General features: G+C 36.0%; 1 protein-coding gene across 1 annotated transcript in view; it reads left to right on the top strand.

Moving 5' to 3' along the window:
- PIK3C3 (phosphatidylinositol 3-kinase catalytic subunit type 3) overlaps positions 1-19824 on the top strand; it is a 74596-nt gene that overhangs the window by 40039 nt on the left and 14733 nt on the right. Inside the window, exons 21-22 of the mRNA XM_082497616.1 lie at positions 9852-10020; positions 12925-13015. Of these exons, the coding sequence (XP_082353742.1) occupies positions 9852-10020; positions 12925-13015 (260 nt within the window). The remainder of the gene's footprint in view (positions 1-9851; positions 10021-12924; positions 13016-19824) is intronic.

A 19824-nucleotide genomic window follows, 5' to 3' on the forward strand; every position in this document is an offset into this window, starting at 1 on the left:
TGTAGACTCCAGCCCCAAGTATCCTAATTGTTCTTTATCAAACCATTTAATTTTTCGTTAAATGGTTACTTAAATGGTTACATTCATGTTTAGTAGCTTTTTTAACATGCTATTCGACAGTAAATTCAAGATCTACCAATTGGATACCCGTTGTATTTTAACAGTTGTCTAATAATTCTGCTTTTTTTGTCTATGCTATTCCAAATACAGTAGATGTTTAGACAAGAATTATCAGTAGTCCCATGGAATTAGGTATAACGTTGATGACTTCACTGAGATGTCCGTGCAGATTCTTGTCTCAGATTTGGCTTCCTTTTAAACAACGTGGTTCTCTAAGCTTTCCAAGTCTCTATGTTTTTTGAAAAAAATTGACATGGTGTGTCCCAGAAGTGGGAATGTCAGGTGAGACCTGTCAGAGCAGATTCACTTCAGCATTTTCTATTCCCTATGAATCTTGTCTTCATGATGAAACCAAATGTACAGCAAAAATCCAAGTGTTTCATTACCAGCCTAACTGGGCAACTCACTTCCAGTTGAGAGTATAGATATTTTCTTAGGCCTTCTTTAAAAACAAAGAAGGAAATAGACTCTGTAGTGTCCTGCTCATTACAGATTCACAGCTGAGGGAGTAGAAGTAGTAGAAGATACCGTTTTAAGTAAGTACATTCTTAAGTTTGCAGCAAAACCCATGTGTCTTGAAAGTTCAAAATAGTAGATATGCATTTTGATTCTCCCTAAGTTGTTTTAATTTTTTTAATGTTATTTTTTGTTGCCATCTGTATAGATTAATAACAGAGCAGGTAGACTGAGTAATTCTTGTGATTTTGTATAAATAGAAGATTCTCTACTGGAGGAAATGAAAGATTTGAAAATTAAGCTGCTCCAACTCTTAACAATCAATGCCTCAGCGTGGAGGAAAATTCAAGTGGTTTAGTTGAAAAATTAGTTTGTGGGTAGCTGCGCGAACTTCACAAAGTTTTAACAAACAAAAACATTTCTTTTAGGGGGAAAAAAATTTTGAGTTTTTTTTTTTTTCTTTTGCTTGCTTACTTTTGAACTACAGCTTCCTGTAGAAGTTCTGATGCTTTGAATACCTTCGTTGCATAGTGATCACAGTATCACAGTATCACAGTATGCTAGGGATTGGAAGGGACCTCAAAAGATCATCTAGTCCAATCCCCCTGTTGGAGCAGGAACACCTAGATGAGGTTGCACAGGAAGGCGTCCAGGCGAGTTTTGAATGTCTCCAGAGAAGGAGACTCCACAACCTCCCTGGGCAGCCTGTTCCAGTGCTCTGTCACCCTCACTGAGAAGAAGTTTCTTCTCAAATTTAAGTGGAACCTCTTGTGTTCCAGCTTGAATCCATTACCCCTTGTCCTATCACTGGTCGCTACTGAAAAGAGCCTGGCTCCATCCTCATGACATTCCCCCTTTATATATTTATAAACGCTAATAAGATCACCCCTCAGTCTCCTCTTCTCCAAACTAAAGAGACCCAGCTCCCTCAGTCTTTCCTCATAAGGGAGATGCTCCACTCCCTTAATCATCTTAGTTGCCCTACGCTGGACTCTCTCCAGCAGCTCTCTGTCCTTCTTGAACTGAGGGGCCCAGAACTGGACACAATATTCCAGATGCGGTCTCACCAGGGCAGAGTAGAGGGGAAGGAGGACCTCTCTCGATCTGCTAACCACCCCCCTTCTAATACAGCCCAGGATGCCATTGGCCTTCTTGGCCACAAGGGCACAGTGCTGGCTCATGGTCATCCTGCTGTCCACCAGGACCCCCAGGTCCCTTTCCTCTACACTGCTCTCTAACAGGTAGCTCCCCATCCTATACTGGAACCTGGGGAAGAGTTGATGAAGAGTTAGGAGTTGTGGTTGTTTGTAATAAAGTGAAATATTTATTGAATGAGAAACATGCAAACGAAAAATGTTATTTGAGGAAAAGAGACACATCCATATGGAAGGCTTGTTAGTTTACAGATAAGGCTGAAGCATATATTACTTTGAATCAGCATACTTTATATGAAAGAGTTGAAAATTAACCAGGGGTCCTTGATTAGAGTAAAAGGTCTTGCCCTAAGCACATGGAGGAACAACTAAAGCAAGCGTCTTTTTCCTTATTGGCTTGCAAATGTACAAATGGGCATTTAAAAATCTGTCTTGGGAGGTCTCTGTCAATTCACTGAGGTGACAGGTATAAATCTTTCCATAGCAGGCACTGCTTGCATGCTCAGAGTAGTAATATTATAGTGTTTTGTTTTGGGATAAAGTGCATCTTTCTTGTCTATGTTAAAAAATAACAGCACAATGGCTGTTTGGCTTAATGGAAGAATTTAAGCAGTACAGCAGAGGGCAGCGCACATCCACGGTACGTTCTGAGTCTGAAATGGTTTTAATCTGCTGCCTGTGCTCTGTCACGTACCCAGAGAGGTTTTTTGAGCTATCAAGAGGAATTCTCATGTTCCGAATACAACAAAGGCTTGCTGGTTTCTTGCTCCTGAGAATCCCTTGGACTTAAGTTGGAAAAAGCTAACTTCATTCTTCTCTTGAAGAACAGAAGCTATAAGTACTTTTCTTCAAAATAATATGAACATATATGCGTCCTTTCTTGATGATATTTATTTAATGAATTGAAGCTTTCTAATAGGGTAAAGAATGAATACCTGCTGTGGGTTCACATGCTTTTCTTTGATTTATTTAGTGATATATACCATTACCTTTTGTAGCTCTACCTTTTAGTTTGGTGTATGTAGCCACATCCACGTTGGACTCCTTCCAATAGAATTGTTGCATCATCTTCTAACATGTAGATGTCTATGCTTGTAGTAGATACGGTATAATTTAACTATTAATCAATAGATACTGAAGTTCATAAAAACAAGTTGTTTCCAACTCAATGTTAGAAATGGGATTTTTTGTGCTCAAGGATGAGAATGTCTGTTATCTGGGTAAAGTAATTTGTGATGTCTTTCATGACTTGTTTTAAGTGTCTAATTCTAGAAATAGGGTTACTTTTTTTAGAAAGTCATAAACAAGAAATCTAGATTTTCACATGTTTAAATGCTGTACCATTATACTTAAAGGGCAGCTGTAGAAGTTTGTTTGGAAAGAGATATAGGGAACTTTTTGTCAAAACATCCTCCTCTATCAGTAATGTTAAAAATTAAAAGAATATTTGCATCAGTTTCACAAATGTGCCTTAGATTGTAACCTGAAAGTCATATTATATAGTCAGTATTGTGCTACAGAAATATTTCTTTTCTCTGAGAACTTTCAACTTCCTACTTCTTCTCGAGGTTAAACACATTATCAGTTGCTGTGTGCTTTAGTTTCTTGTTTCCAAATCTATAACAGCCGATATTACTGTGACTTGTAAACAACAAGGCACTGTTTTGCAGCTGAATACCCATCTTTAAGTAACATCAGTGTCTCACAGGATTACGGACTGATTTATATATTAATGCCTATATCTGACTTAGCAGCTAATGTGCCCTTTGTTGCCTTGGAAGGAAGAGCTGTATGGTTGTGAAGCTGAATTGTGATATAAGAGGTGTAGCATGTTCAGTTAACTTTCATGTAATATGCGTTATGCAACTATGTTTAAATTATGTCATGCCTTCTCTTAAAAATACTTTCTTCTGCATTTTTTCCACTCTGGTTTTGACTGTAGAGTTGGGATCTGGCTACTGATGTAACACCCAGATATGGATGTCTTCATTTTTGCTAAGCCTTTTTTAAGACAGCCAGTACAGTCATCATTAGAGCTTACATCGTGTTTCAGCTATGATAGACAAGTGAAGTCTCCTGTCCCATTTGAGATACTGTAATTTTATAGAGAGACAAAGGTTTAACAAAGGTCCTGTCATATTTGCAGGCTATGCATAGGTATTTTAGGCTATGCTGTGACACTCAAATGACATTCTTGAGTAGCACTGCATGTCTGCATCTGACCAACTAACTCTCACTATGGTGACTTGTCAGCTTAATCTGTCAATAACCTTTAGGCAACCTACATGTAAATTCAAGTTCCTGTTATAGGTTCCCTAGATACAGGAACTTTGATCTGAAATCCACACCTGAAATTGCTCTGTAGCAGTAGAGCAGATTGATACATGGATAAAATTAGGTTATTAATATCTGAGGGCAGGTCAAAGACTGAAGGCTTAGAACTTGGAAACCACATTTTCTTTAAGCATCGTGTGTAGATAGGTGAAAGAACTGGACTGTCTTCTCATTTAATGCTTAGAGGTAGGGCTGTGCTCTGTCTTGAGTGTGAAGTGCACAAATTGACATCTGATATATTCTTCGGTCTCAGAACAGGGTTGCCAGGTAAGACAGCAAAGATATGAACAGTTCATATGTGAGATGACACTACGTGTTTGTACTTCCAGTGCTTTTCAGTTAAAACCATTTATCCCAAAGCAGATTTGACGATGATAAAAATGGAAAGACTATAGCATACAAACCCTCCTTCTATATCACTGCTCAGATAAGTATATTGATAAATACATTTATTAATGTTGCAAACATACTATAGTATGTAAAATGCAGTGGAATTTTTAATGTTTTTAAATGCTACTGGTCTTGATGGAGGAACATAATTTTTTAAAAGAAATAACAAAACTAATGCGTACTTTTATCCTTTAGATATCTCTCTGCAACTCCCATTTCTGTGATGCCTATCAAAGAACATAAAGTTTTAGCTGTTGGTATGCTAAAACATGTTCTTTTTTAGCTATCTTCAACAGTATTTCTCATTTAACTATACATATCTGACATTTTTTTTTGTTATACTATGCCTGCATGGAGCGTATTTTGAGAATGGACAGCTTGAGGTCTGAGGGGGAAGAATTGCAATGCTTAGCACAAGCGGGCCCTTATCCATTATATGGATGATGATGATAAACTTTACCTCCAGCTGTTGCTGCGTACTGAGTTTAAAAATCTGTATCCTGAATAAGTCCTTAAAAATTCATACTACTATCTTCCATTTTTGTGTAGTCTTAGAAAAGTTATAACATGTAGCTGATGAAAATATGACAATAAATTAGGAATTCTGATTTTTTTCAGCATGGCAGTGCTCTGTTAACAAAGAAGAAATTTTAACAGAAGCATCAGAATTTGCTGGAAAAGCCAGGAAACCACCCCATCCATCCATTGTTTTTCATCAGAGGAATTTTTATCTCACTGCTTCAAACTTAAAATAGGAATTCAGTTAAAGTAGACACCAAATTGTACTTTTTTCTATATGAGCTAGGTTAAAATAATAGTGGCAATTACAGTTTACAGAAAATATATTGAAATTCAGAGTGTGTTTGGTTTTGTTTTGTTTTTTTTTTCTTTTTTATTGGTTGGGGTTCCCCCCCCCCCCCCCCTTTTCCCAAAGGTGGTAACAGATAAGTTTGAAATAATTTGTAAGGCTTTCTTACCTGTTAAAAGAAAATTGCCATCAGACTTATTTTAGTATTTGTATCTAGTTTGCTTTGCCTTCCACATTTTGTTTAAGGATTTCAGAGTTCTGTGCAGGTTTTCAGTACTTTTTCCTAACAGCCCTCTGGTGAAATAAAACAATTTCTGTGCTGCTATATAGGAACTTTCTCCTGTACTAAAGTCTAGGCATTCGCAGTAAAAGTGATGGACAAATCAGCCTGTCCAGCCGCAGTCAGATGTTATTGGCTGTTGCAAGAACCAGATACCAATTTTTAGCCTCCACAAGTCCATACTTTACTTAATCAAAGATCACTTCACTCTGAAGGCTGAAAGGAACTCAGATGGACTTTCAAATCCCTCATGCCCTGACTACTAGTCAGGAAAACTTTCCATGTTTGATGCCATTTCCTTGAACTCTCCAAGGGCCTGTCCTCTTTATTCCATGTGTTAGAAAACCAGGCATTCAGTAGAAAAATATAGTCAACCTCAAAAAATTAGGGGGAAAAAAAGTAAAAACTTAAAAGTATGCAATAGTATCAGCTTTTAGGTTTTGAACAAAATAATTTTTTGTGTGCATGCTGCATTATTGCATATTCCTGGAAACATCCTCTTTCAGTCAGTAAATGCCGTATTTCTTCCTTTTTCTTCGGTAAAATAGCTTAAATGGGGAGTGGAGAGTGATTACTGGGGCACTGTTTTTTAAGATGAGAGGCTGTATTTGAAGTCTTTCCAGGAGAGATAAACTGTCTTTTCCTGCTTCCTGAAAGAGTGCTAATCTCATGTTTTAAACTTTGAATGGTGAGCCACTTTCAATATCAGAAGTACTTGTCCAAAGCTGTGTATCTTGAACTGTATGTAGGTGCCTACATGTAGTTGTGCTCCTAGCATTGAAACAGGGCAGGAAGTTCATGCATACTTCTCTGTAGTCTCCAGGTGTTTCATGAATTATTAATGTTTTGTTTTGTCGGATGCCTAAAAATCCCCATTTTTATAAGGAACTTTGCATTTCTAAATAGGTGTCTAAAGGTTTGTTTCTAAATATTAGAAATCCAAGGCAGTTATATCTAGCCTTACAAGAATGTAAGAGGCTCAGAGGATGAAATTTGTTTCACTTGTTGTCTTAAGTAACTTCTCTTTTAGTTTAAAACATGACTCAAAAACCCTCACCCGCATGATTTAGCAGTCATTCAGGAACAGTGATAAACCAAAATGAGAAGTCCAGTTTTGTAATTTATAAGCATGTTTCATAATTAAGAGCACTTTACAGTGTAATGAATCTAAGGAAGATGGATTGGAAGGAGGGGTAAAAACATGATGGTCTAAGAGATCAAAATGTGTGTGTTCTGGCACTGGTACTGTATATGGAAGGAGGGAATTGTTTGATAAAACATGGAAGTTCAAAGCCTTTAGAAAAAGTAGTTTTACACAAAGTTCACAGGCGGTCAAATTTTCTGGGAGAACGGATGATAATTATATGTAAATACCATGCTATGAATATGAATTTTTTACTCATAGTGAGAGTGACAGAGCACCAGCACAGGTTGCCCAGAGAGGTCATGGAGTCTCCATCCTTGGAGATAACCAGAAATCATCAGCACATAGTTCTGGGCAAGGCAGTTGGCTCTATGTTGACCAGGAGGTTGGACCAGATGTCCTCCAGAGGTCCCTTCCAACCTCAATCACCATTCTGTGATTTTTTAAAATAAAGGTTTAAAAGAGTCATCTTCTAAATTCAGTTGAGAAGGCATGCTTCTTATCAACCAAATTACATAACTTTCAGGAACTTCCAAATACAAACTGCACAAACTTCATGACATTCCAGAACTAAAAAAATTACTCAACACCTGCCCAGATAAGATGCTGATTATCCTGTAGACTGTGTTTTAGCTGTGATCACTAGGCAAGGTTGGTTTTTTTGTATGACATTTGTCAGCCTCAGGTATGGCACTTGAGTGTGTTTTGAGGAACTGTGCCATTGAAGAAAAAACATGTTTAAGTTGTCAAAAAAACATTCATAAATTGTTACTGGCAGCTTTTGCCTTCATCCTTACAGATGCGAATCTGGAGTGATGGCTATGTCAGGAGACAGTATGTTAATTCACAGTGAAAGTCAGCTCTTATAGAACAAAAATTCTGATTAAATAAATTTCCTGTCCTCTTAGAATTACATCTTCAGTAATTTGTAGATCAAAGTGATTTTTTTTTTTAAGTTCATATAATCTACACCAGTTGCTTTATATAGAGCTGGAGTGTTCAGATGCCTATTTTTATCCTGCTCTTTCTGCTACTATTTAGTATTTTCTGGCACTGCACCTTGTCAAATAGGTACCAGAAACTTTATTTAGACTTGTTCTTGTAATAGAGGTTATACTGAGTGATAGTCTAACAGTTGCATTCATAAATACCATGCAAGTGAGATGTTCAGTGCTTATATTCTAATATGAATTTTTCTTAGGATGATCACTTGAGATACTTGTAACCTTTTATCTTAGTATTAAAAAATTTCACATCATCAGGTTTATTAACTTGATAAATTTATTATTTGTTGACATAAATAATAATATGCACTTCACCTAATTTCCATTATTAAATATACAACCAATTTCATTTGTCCAAAGCAGGCTTGTTCTTCATTTGTTCCAATTGTAGTTAAGTCCTCAAGCAGAACATAAGTCAGGCATCTTTGCAGAACGCTCTAAAACTGCAGTACTCCCTCAAGCTGGCCAGTCAGTCTTTACTGGTGTAGCAGCTTCAGGCAAGCACCAAGGGGAGACTTCTGTCCATATTCTGTAGTATAGTATGCTGGCTTAATTGATATTGGAGGAGCTGCACAAATAAAAATGAGTTAAGTCTGTGTTTAATACATGGATTTGAAAAATATTAAATATTTAATGTATTTAAATGAAAGCCTTTGACATAGATTTTTAAGTCAGCCTGAAAATCTGCTGAAATTTGAAGTACAGCTAGGGAAGCTATAATGTTAATGCAGGGTGGCCTCCACTTATAATTTCTTTTAAACTTCATTCCTAAAATGAGTAAGTAAACTACTTGATATCTAATTAATTTATATGAACATATCAGTTAGCTGTTAAAATGTTTTTGAATGTTTTAGGTGCATATTTGTTACCAATTTAAATTATTAATTATTGCCTCTTACTTCCTGTCTCAAAAACAAAGTAAAAAAAAAGAATTCATTACTGCCACAAGAGTTACTGTTTTATTCAAAATGTTATCTCTTGACTCTTCAAGAAGACAGGTTTGAATAAGTGAACAGAAAACAGACCCCCCTAAACTTTTTAATTAAACATTTTTTGCAACTTAATGGATGATGGGGGCATATATATTTCAAAGTGCCTACTTCAAAAACTTAGTGTGCAAAAATGAGCTTTAGAAGTAACTTCTGTAACAGCTTGAAAACACTATTGAAGGAATGGGGCGCATTAAGCACAATTAGGTGTGCAAAATGTAATGATTGTGCCATTTATCAACTGGCAAATACTTTGCCTGCTTATTAAGCATCCTTGTGATCGCTCTTAGAAAATTGACTGTGATGGAGTTTGTTTCTTGGGTTGAAGAAGAGCGCTGATGACAGATCACAAGCAGACTTCTCTGATGATAGAACATTATTATTCAATGAAGTGGTCAAAGAGGGGTGACTAATTGGAAAATACTGTCTGTTCCATTTGTTTTCAAGAGTGCTGAGCACCTAAGCTTATGAAAACATTAATGTGAATACAGATGCTGCAGGTTAAAATACCCCTTGGCAGACAAATCTATGTCCATAATGCTGTTCAGTTCCCTCATTCTGAAGCAAGACTCTGTCTGTTCTGTGCTTTGTGTGACTGTATAGATGACAATAATTTTCTTGTTTATAAGAAGGCTTAAAAGTTTTATCACCTTTTTGTACTTCTTAATTTACTTCATGATTTACTTCATGGCCCTCCTCTGGACCTGCTCCAACAGCTGTTGGGGGCTCCAAAGCTGGACGCAGTACTCCAGGTGGGGTCTCATGAGAGCAGAGTAGAGGGGCAGAATTGCCTCCCTCAACCTGCTGGCCACACTTCTTTTGATGCAGCCCAGGATGTGGTTGGCCTTCTGGGCTGCGAGTGCACATAGTGTCTACTGACCAGTTTCAACATTGATGCAATCTTTGTGAATATACTCCATATGTCGGGGAAAAAAAAAAAAAAACAACTCGTCTTGTTTGTTCATAGTCCTAATGATTTTGAAATCAGCATTACTTTTTTAAACCCATAATTTCAAAATGGCACCTGAAGATATAATATATACGGTTATAAGATGTGCAGAAAACAGTGAATTCTATTTTTTTGAGAGCTGCTTAGCATCTTCTAGATATTGCACTTAAAGATTTTTTTTTTCCAAGTTTTGCATCAAGATTTGATTTTCCTTCTTCTACAGGTAAACTATTTCACATTGACTTTGGTTATATATTGGGTCGAGACCCTAAGCCTCTACCCCCACCAATGAAGTTGAATAAGGAGATGGTGGAAGGTATGGGAGGCACGCAGAGTGAACAGTACCAGGAGTTCCGTAAACAGTGCTACACAGCCTTTCTTCATCTCCGCAGGTAAAAATACTATTTTGATACTAAAACTTGTTAGAGCCACTGTAAAGCAGGAGATGAATAAATGAATCAGAGAGAATATTTCTGTTGAAAATCCAAAACTTATTTAAAGTCTGAACGTAGACACAAGAATTTGAATGGAACAGAGTAATGAAAACATCACAGTATTGGTGTAACTTGAAGCTTGAGTCTACATTCAAGTTAAATGTCCCCGATTTTTCTTGTTTAATAATCTAAATAACTTTTTTCATAACCCCTCTCAAGTATTAATTTATATCTTGCTTTTTGCATATGTTTTTGCCCTTAAGCAGCTTTTTCTCTTGATTATTGCCGATCAAGTAACTGTCCTTTTAACTCTTAAGTCATTACTCATTTGCTGCTTTATCCGCCTACAGTTTGGGTTAGCAATGATCAAATTTGTTGGCTTGTAGATAGCACATACATAAGTTTAGTTGAGTTCAGGTCCTGCAGGACAAAAATTAGCTAATTGCAGTGACAATCAAGTATGTTAGCAGTTTCTTTAGATACCCAGAACTGTGACAGCAAACACCTCTTTAGACTGTATTTATTTATGGACCAACATATCTCATGTTTAGACTTGGAATCAGCTTCATTATTTTGTGTTGACTGTATCACTGACTATTAGCATTCTAAACCAAGTAGCTCAGCTTTGTTCTGTTTGAACAGGATGCAGGTACGTACGCTTGGTTTGGCCAGTGGTTGATTTTGTACATCTTCCATAGAGGTGAAAGAATTTCACTTTGATATGAAGATCACATAATGTAAACCTCCAAATTTAAAAAAAAAAAAAAAAGTAATATGAAAAGCATATGTGAAAAGTACATGTAGTGTGAAACATGGGCAATGTTTGGAAACAAAAATGCTCCATGTAGTTCTCTTGTTAGAAAGAATAAGGAATTTGTTTATGAACTGACATTATTAATGGGTAAAAAGCTATTTAGCAACATGAAAAAAGAGCAACATGTTATCAGCAAACAATATTCATGACTTCAGAGAACAATCAGGAAGTCTAATATATGTTCCAAGTTCTAATTTTTTCTTAAAACTGTTTGGTAATACTTCATTTCTTATTTGTGAAATACTTGACTTGGTCCTTTGTTTAAACCTGTTTCAGTGGGAAGATCTGCTGTGTCAGTGAAGGATTATCCATTGCATTAATTTATGTAATGATTTGCTACAAAGATCATCATTAAGTGTGGAGTATAGCAGTAATTTAGGTATAAAACTAAACTGTAAATCAAGATGGTTTCATTTTTAATGTCTGGGATTGTAGCTGTAATTATAGTCTCTCCAATATTTGTTTAGTGTAATAGGAAAGTATTTTTAAATGGTTCTGGATAAATATCTTTAAGGCTTTCAACAAAGACAGCATAGGAGAATATTAGTATTTCCATAGCTATTACTTTAAGCAGCTAGAACTAAAAATTAAGATTACTTGCTTATTGAAAAAGAGTAATTAGAGGTGGAATGGCTGAGTTCTAAGAGTTATGCATGTTGATGCAAACATGTTCACGGATACTTCTGGCTAAGGAGTGTGAAATCATAACCTCTGATTGCTAAGACAAAATTCAAACTCTGTTTGCCATCTCCGTCAGTTTGTGGTTTATTCTTTCTTTGTTATTTGCCTGGGGTATAGACAGTTCTCTACATCTTTCAAGTGCTTTATCAGTGTTTCAGGATTCCTTGTAGAATGGGTGTTGCACCATGAAAATGAATAAAAACAAGTTAAAATTTATAAGTGGAAAAATAGTTGTGTTCGTTGTTTTAGGTTGGAAGCAGTTTGGCTAAAACTTACATTGGAATGTGTTAGGTAGTACTAATTCCAGTTCATAATGAAATGTCAAGAGTTTGTGGTGGAATTACGCTTTTCTAGAGAGATTTTGTTGAGCAGTATTTACTTTGTAAAATATAGCTATGAAGTAGTCCTTTTGTGCAGTTAAAATACTTTGTGCAGTTGTCAGTTTATATATATATATATTCAGCAGCTTGCTCATAAACAAGTTTTGATGCTAAGAATTCATTTTCTATTGTCTCTGAAACTCCTAGTGCTCTTAGCAAAGCAATATTTCAGATTTTTAAGTCAGTCAGCAATTTGTCTGTGAAAGGGGACCTAGATCTCTTTACAGAGGAAGGGAAGTTTCAGTTTGTTGAACAGCTTGAAAATTATCCTTTCAAAAAGCAACTTACAGCTAATTTTCTTTAAAAGATTCGCAAGTATTTCCACACCACATTAAAACTGAAAACTCTTCTCTGTTTTGTCTTTTTTAATGCTTATAAGTGACCTTTGTACTTTATAAGTGCAACATGCTTACCTGTGTTACTGCACCTTAACCGAGCAACTGCAGGCTTACATCTCGTTGAATTACTTATATTCAACTTGTTATGGCAAAGGACCTTGCAGCAACTTGAAAAATAATTTCTTGTAATTGCGAAGACTTCAACTGTTTGAATACTAGTATATATAGTGCTGCTATATCACTGATATCCTTTTTAATAAAAAAATAACCTTTGGATCAATATTCTAGCATGTTCTTTGTACTAGACGTAAAAAATGTCATTAAATGCTACAATATTTGAAATTATAGGTTATATATGATATGTCCCTGGATAAATGTTCTGACAATTCTTAGAAGATTATAAAAAAAAACAGAGTAGTGTGTTCAGTTTTAGTAGTTTGAGACAGTTTGAGGGTTAAACTTTCACTGGTAATATCAGGTATCTTATGTTTTTAACATAAATATGTTCAACTAAAGTGTTATAAATGCATCTCCTCTGAACCATTACCAGTTCACGCTGAGATGATGATGTGTTCTTAAATGAAGCTGTTTACAGAATGTCTTTTGTGCAGTTTACAAAGTGTTTAACCTAATTTGCTCTTCTGCTTAGGTATTCCAACTTGATCTTGAACTTATTTTCCCTCATGGTGGATGCCAACATTCCAGATATTGCTCTTGAACCTGACAAGACTGTAAAAAAGGTAACTGGAAAGCTTTCCTTGTCTTTCAATAACCAAAGTCATCATGTCATGAAATTTTCAGTCACTTGTGGTCACATATTTGTGTCTGGTGACCTGAAAATACTTGCTTCTGTTTTATGAGTTTTGAGTAATATCTAGAATCTTTGAAGTTAAAAATAGGGGATTATACTTTTGAGATCACATAGCGCATGTGCCCATAAATATAGAATTGATCTTTATTATCCATCCAGGAGTGCACAGTCTGCTCTAGCACTCTGTTCCAAGTGGTATTTTAGCATTCTGCTAAGAACAGTGATCTCACCTTGTGAAACTTTTGGTAAGTGAAGCAATCAACACCAACTGTATCATGAAAGATTGTTCCATCTAATCTAGAATCCTGTAAGGCATGGGTGGTTTTATAAACACAGTCTGTTGGTGGATATAAAACTAGTCTGCTGAAGATTTAAAACCAGTAGACTGGTGTATCTTCATCACCAAGAAATTTTTGTTTATTGTGAAAACAAACTTGTGTCCCATAATTCTAACTTTGTCCTTTTGTGCCAGCCTGGATCATTCTTCTCCATTTAATGTTTCAACAACAGTTGACATTAAAAATACTGGGTAAATGTTCATCTAGATTTCATTACACTTACGTTTTAGGCAAATGCTGGCTTTTTTATAACCTGATTGATAGTGAAGGGCTGTATATTTTAGTTCCACAAAAGACTCTCTGGAGCCTGTGTATCCAATGGAAATCAGTTCAGTGTAATTTTTATTCGAGCAGTGGATTTTCTCTAAAATAGGCTGTTCTTCAGTGTTTTCAATAAGCTATGAAAATGGAGATTGAGAATCTTTAAAATAATGTTTCATGTTCTGGTACAATTCCCTTAAAGAAAACTAAATTCTGACTCCAACCAAATCTTTCCTTTTCCTTGTAAGAATTTGAACATTCTGTTCAGAGCTTCTTGGTTTCACATTGGTATGAAGTTTTCATGTAGCTCTTCAGTTTCATTTCCAGGAAGGCTGGGATAGCCATAAGTGCTGTATTTTGTGGTAAAGACGACAGCATTTCGTCCACTTGCATGTTCTCCTGAGAAACTGACAGCTAATTCTTTTTCCATGTCAATATATTTGAACCTCTTCTCTGTCCCTAAATGCCTACAAAGATGGAACAGGTTATTCAGGTAGAACGTGGGACATAGAGGCTTAAAGTAGAAAACCAAAATGGTTCAATATCTGCCAAGTTGTAGATGATGGAAGTAACTACATTTTTGTGGAGAGACCTTCCTAACAGTATGCTTGCAACACATGCCTATGATTTTCATCTTTATAAAGATGACACGTTCTGTTTTGGCTACCTATTGGAAAAATGGGGAGAAGTACTTTTTTTTTCTTTTTTTTTTCCCTTTCCTTTGGTGATGGAGTAAGGAGGGGAAACCCTTTTAGATTGCAAAGTCTACAAATAGATACACAGTAAATCCTGGGAGAAATTGAAGTATGTTTCTACAAGTAGTGTAGGGACTATTTGTGGAAACTTTGTTGTTGGCTGAAATAGTCATCAAGAGATCAAGCCGATGGTTTCATTGAATTCTGGAAGGACTGGTTCTTTCATGCTTGCAGCAGTAAGTTTGTGACTTGCTATGTATTTTAATCTTGCTCATCTCTGTCCCAGAATTCACTGTCGCTTGACATGATAGTGTTCACTCTTGCCTTGAATACTCTCTCCTGAGCTCTGACATTTTTTATCCAGCGGAGTCTCCCAGTGTTCACTGCCAATTAACACGCAATATCCTTGTTCCTTATTAGTATTTTGGCATCATATTTTATGTTGGTAAACTCTGTAGAAGCATTTTCCAAGGGTATATTGTTTTGTGTAATTAATGATAACAGGATGTTAGGTTCTGTAAAATATTTGTAAAGGATTGTTTTAATGTAGCACCATTTGAGCATTTCAGACACTTCTAAAGCTCTATTACTGTATATATATTTCCCATATAAATTTCTTGAAATAACAAATCAAGATACAATATTGAAAGCGAACAAGTCCTTTCTATAACTGCTAAGTATGTTACAGATCTCTGATGGTCAGTAGTTAAAAATCAAGACTATGTAAAGCATAATTGTATTGTATCCAATTGGAGATCATGGAAGGAAGCAAAACCTAAAAGGAAGTTCTAAGACCTGTGAATTATATCAGTGTGGTTATTTCTAAATTCCCTTATGAATTACAAATAATAGCGCCTCCTTTACATGGAAAGAACATAAGTTTATTTGCTGTATGACACTTCACTATTATATCAAATGCATTAGTTATTGGGATACAGAACTTTGACAATGCTGCAGCTTGGTGAACTGTGACTTTTGCCGTCACGATGGGTTCAAGTCAGAGGCTTTAAAATGTGAAAAGATCTAGAACTGAACCAGTAAGGCAAGTATTTCTGATAAGGAATGCAAATCACACTCACATTTTCAGATTTTTTGAGAGGAAAAGATTTTACTTTCCCAAGTTCTGTAAGTTTATTTACAGTATCCTTGTTCCTTTAAAAAACAAAACCCATACAGTAAGGTATTATCAGAAAAATAATGAAATTGTTCATTTTGTTCATAAATATTTTCTTTATAATTCATAGACTTTTCAGATCTCCCCCAGGTATTGTTATTTTATTTAAACTCTATTTTTTTTCTGACAGCTCAACTGTTTTTAACTCGTGTTAACTGTTCAGGTTTGGTCCTTTTGGTTCAAAAATTGTCCTCTGAATATACTTCTGGAATTTGTGCAAAAATAATACATCAGAATAGGATCTCAAGAGAGCTGGTGAACGGAGGACCCTTCCATAAAGCAGTTGTTGACATTATTATCTACTGGATGCATACAACTGTGTTAAAAGTTCCTATGACCGTAATTGTTTTCTTTAGTTCTCAATTTTTCGTTTCACTTTTATTTTATTTAAAAAAAAAGCAAATCGGCTGTAAATGGGCTAGGATCAGAATCATCTTAACCCATTATAGAGTGGTGAATAGGTCATTGTTTTTTTAAATAATGTGTTAGAAAACTCGGCTATTAAATGCCCATTAGCCTGTCTCAAATCAGTTATGAGCTTTGTTAGTACTAATAAAAAAAGGAACAAGGTGTCTTGCATCTCTTGGGCTCTGTGGCAAGTTTGTTCAGTCATTTAACAAGATAATACTGTACCTTGTTGTAGGAAAATTGAATAAATGCTTTCAGCATCTCAATTGATTTTTTTTTTTTTCCTTAAAGCTTTAAACAAAAAATCCATATATATTTCAACAGACTCAAATTAGCTAAAGATCCATTTTGGACTGACCTGTAAAATTAAATTACCTTTGATGTGTGACTCCAGTCAATAGCCATTTCAACCATGATATCACTTTTATGGAAGACAAAGGTGGAGATTTACAAATGTTTCTTTATCTAAGAAGGTATCCTGCTTAATAGCGTAGGTGGAAGTTCATACCCAGCATTTTCCTTATTTGTGTTGTAGTAATACTCATTTTATGTTTTGTAGAGCCCTCATTTGTGTTTTAGGGAGCTGGTAAGCCAGTGAGGCTTTGGTCTCAGAGGCAGCTGAAGTCAAGTCAGGTCAAGGTTACAAGATAAAGGTAACCTTATCTAAACTTGATGATAAATCAGAATACTAGTTTATGATTAAACTACAAGGAAATTTGTATAGTAAAAAAAAATAAATCCTGTTTTTAAAGAAAGGAATGCTTACTGAAGGGAGTATTATGCTTCAATTATTTTGGCGAACAATTTGTTTGGCATAGAGATCCTTGATACTGGAATTTTTGCTGTTACCAAGTAGGCATGAATTATTCTAAAGATTCCTTCTAAAGAAAGATTTTTCCTGAATGGTCACAGTTTTGATTCCACTTTACGATGTTAGATGGTACTTCAGGTTCCAGTCGAATCTTTAGCTTCCTGAAGTGAAATCCTCCTCATTTCTGATAGTTGCGGAGGTGGTCTATGTTGCAGGAAATACCTGCTCACTGGTGAAGAATACAGTAAGATGTAGAAACATGCTAGTGAGTGAAGCCGCCTGTGGAAATACTATTGGTGTTCCCTTTTTCTAAACTTTCAGGGAGTAATCTACTGAGTTTTTAGAGCCAGAATGGGGGTTTAATTTTTCTAACATGTACATATGCTAGATAAAAATAAAATTTGCATGTACAGTAATGCTAAACAGTAATGTTGACTAGAGTGAAATAAATTGAAATAGAATAAAGAAACCTACTGTCATTTTTGTATGACTTGATTTCTTACGCTCTCTTTTGTCTCTTCCTGTGATACATATGTGTATTATAACAGGGTGCTCACTAGTTAGGCTGAGAAGATGGTTGGAAGTCAGCAATCCTTGGACTTTCTTATGCTTTGTCTGAACATGAAAGAAAGTAAGATCATAAAAGAAAAAGTATTATGTGGAACATGTTCTCTTCAGTGAGGTATTGGATGATTTGAATTGTTTCTGCTTGGTTTTTTTTTTAAAGAATTTCAGACTGGTATGTTAAATGAGACTTTTTAGAAAAATCTGAGTGCAGAAGGCACTCTTAAGGAATATTACTACTAACCTGAGGAATGAAAGGGAAGGCAGGATCTTTATAGTTGGAGACTGTTTTTTCCAAAATATCGTCTACTTTGCAGTAACAACATGACATTGCAATGAACTAACTGGCAGAATATAATTGTATAATCAAGCTTAAAATCTAGCTGAAAGCATATCATCTGGGTGTTGTTTCTGTCCGATAGTTGTGAAACATCATGGGAGAAATATGTATCGAGTCAAGGCAAAATTGAAACAGCAGCTTGTGTCACGTACAACTTGCTGTAAAATAAGTATAGATTACACCTGTTTGACAGGGTTTATAGCACAGGATGGTGTAAGCAGAGCTGGGCGCTCTGTTCCTGTCATCTGTGAAGGTACTTTCGCATTCTTCTTGTTCAAAAGAGAACAAGCTCTACGCAAACTGATTTTACTTACTGGAGAAAGATGACAATGTGGGTATTTTCTTCCTGTTAGCTTGAAAAGAACCAGAAACTCTCAATGACTTAAACTGGAGATGCAGATTTAGTGCATACCAAAATTTGACAGTACCTTCTTACTTGCTTTGCAGAATATTTGTTTTCAGAAATTAAATCAGTGCTGACCTTAATGACGCATTCTCACACCTAAAATTGGACCGAAAACGAGATAGTCAGCATTGGCCTGAAAGCAAAAAAAAAGCTCTGTTTGAAGTTTGACAACTCTTCTTTGAGAATGTATGGAAAACTGGTTTTCAACCAGCTATCTACTTTCAGCAGGTGTACCCAACATCACTAGATAAATTGGCTAGTACCTTTCAATTGTAAGAAAACCTTCTTTTAGTGACTCACTTCCCTCACTCCAGTTTCAATCACTACTTCTTGCCATAGAAGAACCCAGAAAGTGGTGACTACCAACTACACAAAATTGTCCCTATCCTCAAAACCATAGGAACCCGTTTCAAATTCTTGGCGTTTTGTTTCATATTAAAACGTTTGTCAATTTTTGACCAAGAAAAGGTAGCTGCAGAGCCTGGAATCCGTTGTCGTTTTGATCCTTTCATCTCCTTTTTTCCTCTCCATACTATTTATAAAGAAAACTGTCAGTCTGGGGTGCCTCACCTTATGGTTCATGACACCATCTCCTGCTGCCATCGTTTGATTTAGGCTTTTCTGAAAACACGCTTTGGCTCAAAAAATGTCACAAAATTAAATTAAATTTAAGAGTAGTGGAAGATTCTCCTTAGTTTGCCTCTCCCTTTCTGCGGCCTCTGAGGTAGTTGCCTTTAAATTTTCCACTCTTTGCTTATTTTTTTCCACTGCTCAGTTTTCAGGGAAAGGGCTGGGCTGAAATCTCTTTATGTTGACTTGTCAGTGCATAACTGATAATAAAATGATTTCCCCCCCACACACCTTTTTTTCCTGCCAGTGCTACTTGCTTTTTTATTTCCAGTACAGCTGCAACACTAATTGCTAATTGTTGGGCTTTTTAAAATCAGCCAGTGCTATAAATTTAAGCAGCAATGACTCAAATCTGGAGTCAATTATATAGCCAGTTTTGCGTAAGGAAGAGGTAGACCATCACTCTTCAGATGTAGCTAATGTATTCAGCATTGTCACTTCCTAAAAGAAAAGCTTTTGATTTTTCTACAGGAAAGCCAGATGGTTTCTATCTGTCCTTCATAGCAAATTTTGACCTTTAAATTAGAAAACATCAGGGACCAGTGATTCATTGGCGCACAAAGAACTCGGCAGGCATTAAAGTACAGTGTCCTAATTGACTGAGCTGTGTTTCAGATGCCCATTGATTAAAGAAGGTTCTGCAAAGATACTGCAACTGTTTCATTTACAGGGGAGGTTATTGTGAACGTAGACGGCACAAATACCTGGCTTACAGCAAGCGGTAGGTAACTGCTGTTTGTGCAAGTAGCACCGTTCAGTTGTGATAGTGCCTTTGGGTATACACAGGAAAGGCTAAAATCACACCATTCAGGAGGGTGGGGAATTTTCTTCCTGCAAAGTGTCACACTGAGAGCATCCTGTGTGTTTCCAAGTCTATGCAAACACTGACTAAGTGATAAGAAAACGAGGAGTATAATTGTTTGGAAACTAGCAAGAAGAGAGAGCAGACACATTTTGTTCCTTTTACACGAAACATATCAAGGTGAAATGATTTTTGTTCTGCAGGTATAAAAGCTGAAGCAGAGATATGATGGGACTTGAGGTGCAGAAAGTTTCTGAGCTAGCTTGTTTCTACGCCTGAGCTAGTTTTGCCAGTTTCTTCATCAGGGTT

The sequence above is a fragment of the Vanellus vanellus genome, assembly GCF_965231255.1.
Source record: "Vanellus vanellus genome assembly, chromosome: Z".
NCBI classification, from domain to species: Eukaryota; Metazoa; Chordata; class Aves; order Charadriiformes; family Charadriidae; genus Vanellus; species Vanellus vanellus.